This window comes from Coturnix japonica, chromosome W (genome assembly GCF_054131305.1).
Source record: "Coturnix japonica strain WE chromosome W, WE-NBRP24, whole genome shotgun sequence".
Taxonomy (NCBI): Eukaryota; Metazoa; Chordata; class Aves; order Galliformes; family Phasianidae; genus Coturnix; species Coturnix japonica.
In genome coordinates this window covers 15,629,348-15,633,766 of record NC_140701.1, presented here as the reverse complement: position 1 = coordinate 15,633,766, position 4,419 = coordinate 15,629,348, and the positions used below count along the sequence as shown (strand labels likewise).

Here is a 4,419-nt window from a genome sequence, read left to right as displayed (position 1 = left end):
GAATGTCACACAAATATCAGTACCTATCCCGGAAATAAAAGTTCTCTCCTAAGAATCATTCTTTATCCTTGCAAGGACATGGTTTTCTCACCAAAATAATGCTTTTTATCCGTTTAAAATAGCGTTGTTTCCCAGAAATACTGGTTTTCATCCCCAAGAGAAGACATTTTCTCTACAAAATGAAGCTTTGTAGCAAAATATGACACATTGTTTCCTGAATACCTTTTCTCTTCTACAAATTGAGGACATTACTAACGGAAATACCTTTTCTCCTCTACAAAATAAGGACATTTCCAACAGATATATCCTTTTCTGACAGATTTTAGAAAAAATTCACAGGAATATCAATACTTATACAAGAAATAAAAAGGTCTCTCTTAGGTATCACTCTTTACCCTTGCAAAAATATGGTTTTCTGTTGTATTAGGCGAAGTACGACCCTCGGGATGTAACGTGATAGGCCTTCCCCTGCTGGGTCATGCATACGTGAAAAGATAAGGATGAAACTGGATACCTATATAAGGGACCCTCACATTCCAATAAACCCCATTTTACCGCTGACTATATTGGTGTAACAAGCAGCTGTGACTTGGTCGGGGCCGTCGATACACATTCACAAAGGGACTTGACTTTCCAGGTTACCAGATCGAGGTAACAATTGGTGCCCCGTGTGAGGCAAAGTCCTGGAGGTGAGTGTGCGACGGCTAAAACCGCGCTGACGGACGCGGTATCCACGGTTCGAGCCCGTGGAAGCACTCTCGGTGGGGTGCAAAGGGGAATGCAGCGCTGCGCCTATCCTACGGCCGATAGTTCGTAGAAGACCAGGAAGACTTCAGGTCTCTGGGTAAATGGATTCCGTCTTTAGAGTAGTATTGCAACTTTGTAAAACCTATTGTGGTAAGAATGCTCCTTCTAAGAAGGATATTGCCGCTGTTGCCTCTTGGTTGGAGTCGGCGCGGCTTTTACCCTCCCCTGGCGTTTTGCTCGATTCGGGGCGGTGGGACTCTTTCACTGAGGCCCTGCTCCAGAGAGCCACCCACGAGCATAAAGCGAAAGAATTAAAAACCTGGGGTTTGGTCCTAGGTGCGCTTAAAGCGGCTAGGGAGGAGAAGCAAGTCCAGGCCATCGCGAAAGGGGTCTTTGGTCTGGATTCCGGGACGTCCGGGGTCTCGGGGGGTGCGGGGGATCTGCTTTCTTGCAGTGACTCCGGATCCAAGATGGCGTCGGCCACGCCGGCTGATTCCAAGATGGCCATGGCCGCGCTCGAAACAACAACTCCGGAAAAGAAGGCGGAAGCTGAGTCATCGAAGGAGGCGCCACCATCATATCCCCGCCTTTACCCCTCTTTGCAGAGCTTTCACTCACCCGAAGGGGGCGGTTCTTGTCCGGAGGGGGGAGGGTTTATGGAGGCGGCGCGCCGTGGAGGCGTGGGCTCGCCCTCATACCCGCCCCCCTCAGAGGAGGGATCGTGTTCCAAAAAGGGGGAGGAACGGAAGGCTTTGCCCGGCCCCACAGTATCGGGTTCGCCTCCATGGAGGGAGGAGTTGTGGGGGGAGCAAGAGTTATCACGCAGGCCCACTAATTGGGCTGACATCCAGGAATCAATGCGTGAGTCGGGACTCAAGGAGCGAGATCATGCAGTGTTCCCGATTGTCGTCAGACAGGAGGGACCGGTTTGGGTACCTTTGGAAGCAAAAGCAGTTACTCGGTTTGCAGAAGCGATTGAGAAAAAGGGGCTGAGATCTCCGATGACACTAAGTGCTTTTGAGGCACTCATTGCCCCAGGTCCCCTACTCCCGTATGACATTGAGAGTCTAATGAGAGTCGTTCTCGAGCCAGTTCAGTTTACTTTGTGGAGGGAGGAGTGGATGATACAACTTAAAGCTATTGTAGCTGAGGCTGGACGTGATGCTCAACACCCTGCTAATGGGAGGGAGGGGGAACCGAGAACTGATATAATGAGGCTTTCGGGAGTAACTGCAGAAATGGCTGGGTCCCCAGAGAGACAGCTTAGGCTCCTGCGCCCAGGGGAATTGCTTTCCACTACAGGGGCGGCTGCTACTGCCTTTAGAAACTTTATAAGAAAGGCAGAGCCTGCAGCCCCGTGGTCAGAGATTGCTCAGGGTCCCTCAGAGTCATTCTCTGATTTTGCTAATCGATTGATACGAGCAGTAGAAGGATCAGATCTACCTAAGGACGCGCAAGCTTCTATTTTAAAGGATTGCCTGAAGCAGAAGGCTCACAAAAATGTTAGGGACATCATTCGAGCTGCCCCTGACGATCTTGAGACTCCGGGTGAAATTATTAAGTATGTGCTGGACAAACAACAGACAACACCGCTGTCTAATGAGGGGCTAGCAAACGCATTGCTTTCTGTCATGGCCATACAAAATGGTCAGTCCAAGGGCAATTGCTTTAAATGTGGTCAGCCTGGCCATTTCAAGGTACAGTGTAAAGCTTCAGGTGGGCAGCTCAAGACTAACAGCAAGTGCCAAGCCTGTAATAGGCTGGGTCATACAGCTCGTCATTGCCGAAAATACACTCTTATGCCGCAGGGAAACGAGAATGGGAGGGCACCTCAGGCCCAGGGTCCCTCCCGCAGTCAAGTACTTGGGCCCCACATGCCATTGAGTTTGGCGCAGGGGAGAGTCCACATCTCTCACCCGCAGTGGCCTTAACTATGGATCTCAGTCAACGGCCTATAGTCAAGATAATTATGGCTTATATGGGACAATTGCCTTATAAAAAGGTTCCTTGCTCCGTCCTTATCACAGCCTTGCTTGACTCAGGAGCAGATGTTACGGTAATAGCAGAAAAGGACTGGCCTCCATCCTGGCCAGTGCTTGGTTTGGCGAAATCCATCTCTGGGGTTGGGGGTACAGTGTCAACTGGCGAGTCAGCGGAACGGGTGGAAATCACTCTGATTAATAGGGACGGTTCCATAGACAAACCTGTACTGATTGGACCTCTGATTGGGTCTGTTCCAGGCACAATTTTGGGCCGAGACTTCCTTGATGCCTTAGGGGTTCGCATGACAAATTTATAGTAAGGGCCACTGTCTACCAATTAGCAATGAAACACGCCATTCCCTTGCGCTGGAAGCAGGATGCTCGTCCTGTTTGGGTAGATCAGTGGCCCCTTACTCATGAAAAGTTAACAGCGCTCAAGAAGTTGGTTTCAAGAGAGCTATTTTTAGGCCATTTGGAGCCTTCTCTTAGTTCTTGGAACACTCCTGTTTTTGTTATCCGAAAATCTTCAGGGTCATTTCGGTTGTTACACGACCTTCGCATGGTTAATGCACAGCTCATCCTCTTTGGTCCGGTGCAACAAGGTGGTCCTCTGCTATCAGCCATACCGGAGGGATGGCCTTTGGTGGTTATTGATCTTAAAGATTGTTTCTTCTCTATCCCCTTAGCAGTGAAGGATCTGGAGGCCTTTGCTTTTACTGTACCCACTCTCAATAACCAAGGGCCTTCGGAGAGGTTCCATTGGAAGGTACTTCCTCAAGGTATGGCATGCTCTCCCACAATCTGCCAACTCGTGGTGGGAAGAATAATTGAGCAGGTACGAACATCACTGCCTGATTGTCGAATTACTCATTATATGGACGACTTGTTGCTTGCAGCTCCCAGTGAGGTTCAATTACACGATTTGGAAAGGCGGGTGGTTGACGCTCTCACTACAGCAGGTTTTACCATCTCCCTGGAAAAGATACAGAAGGGGCCAGGGATTGAATTTCTGGGATATCGTTTTGGGCCCACAATGGTAGCTCCCCAGGGCCTGGATATTAAACCCCACGTTAGGACCTTGTGGGACGTCCAGAAGCTGGTGGGGGCTATTCAGTGGGTGCGCAATGCCCTTGGCATACCTCCACGACTCATGAAGCCATTTTATGATCAGTTGAAGGGTTCGGATCCCAGGGAAGAGAGAGCATGGACACAGGAAATGGATTTGGCCTGGCGGGAAATCCTACAGGCTTGTTCTTCCAATGTCCTTGCTCGATGGAGCCCTGATCGACCCTTGGAGGGGGCTGTCACCAAGTGCCAAGATGGGGCGGTGGGGATACTTGGACATACTCTGGGTTCCCGGCCACGTCCACTCTGGTGGCTATTCTCTGTACAGCCAGTGAGAGCATTTACCTCCTGGCTTGAACAGTTATCCTCCTTGCTTCAGAAGATTAGGCTTGCTGCTGTGAGAGCGTTAGGAAAAGAACCAGATATCATATACATGCCAAGTGCCTTCAGAAATGTAAACCCTCTGCCTGATGCCATTTTACTTGCTTTGCAAGGCTTTGGTGGAAAAATCTTCTACTCGGATTCATTGCCGATCTTTGAACTTGCAAAGCCCCTTCAGGTTTCATTAAAGCTCAGGGTACTTGACACCCCGATGGAGGGACCAACTGTATTCACAGATGCCTCT

The 4,419-nt window shown here is 49.8% G+C and overlaps 1 protein-coding gene across 1 annotated transcript; it reads left to right on the top strand.

Moving 5' to 3' along the window:
* Positions 1 to 578: 578 nt before the first annotated feature.
* On the top strand, positions 579 to 2,688 carry LOC146754556 (endogenous retrovirus group K member 8 Gag polyprotein-like). The gene has a single exon (XM_085527667.1). It carries the CDS (start codon positions 849 to 851, stop codon positions 2,676 to 2,678), a length of 1,830 nt encoding a protein of 609 aa, XP_085383793.1. The 5' UTR covers positions 579 to 848; the 3' UTR covers positions 2,679 to 2,688.
* The last annotated feature ends 1,731 nt before the right edge of the window (positions 2,689 to 4,419 follow it).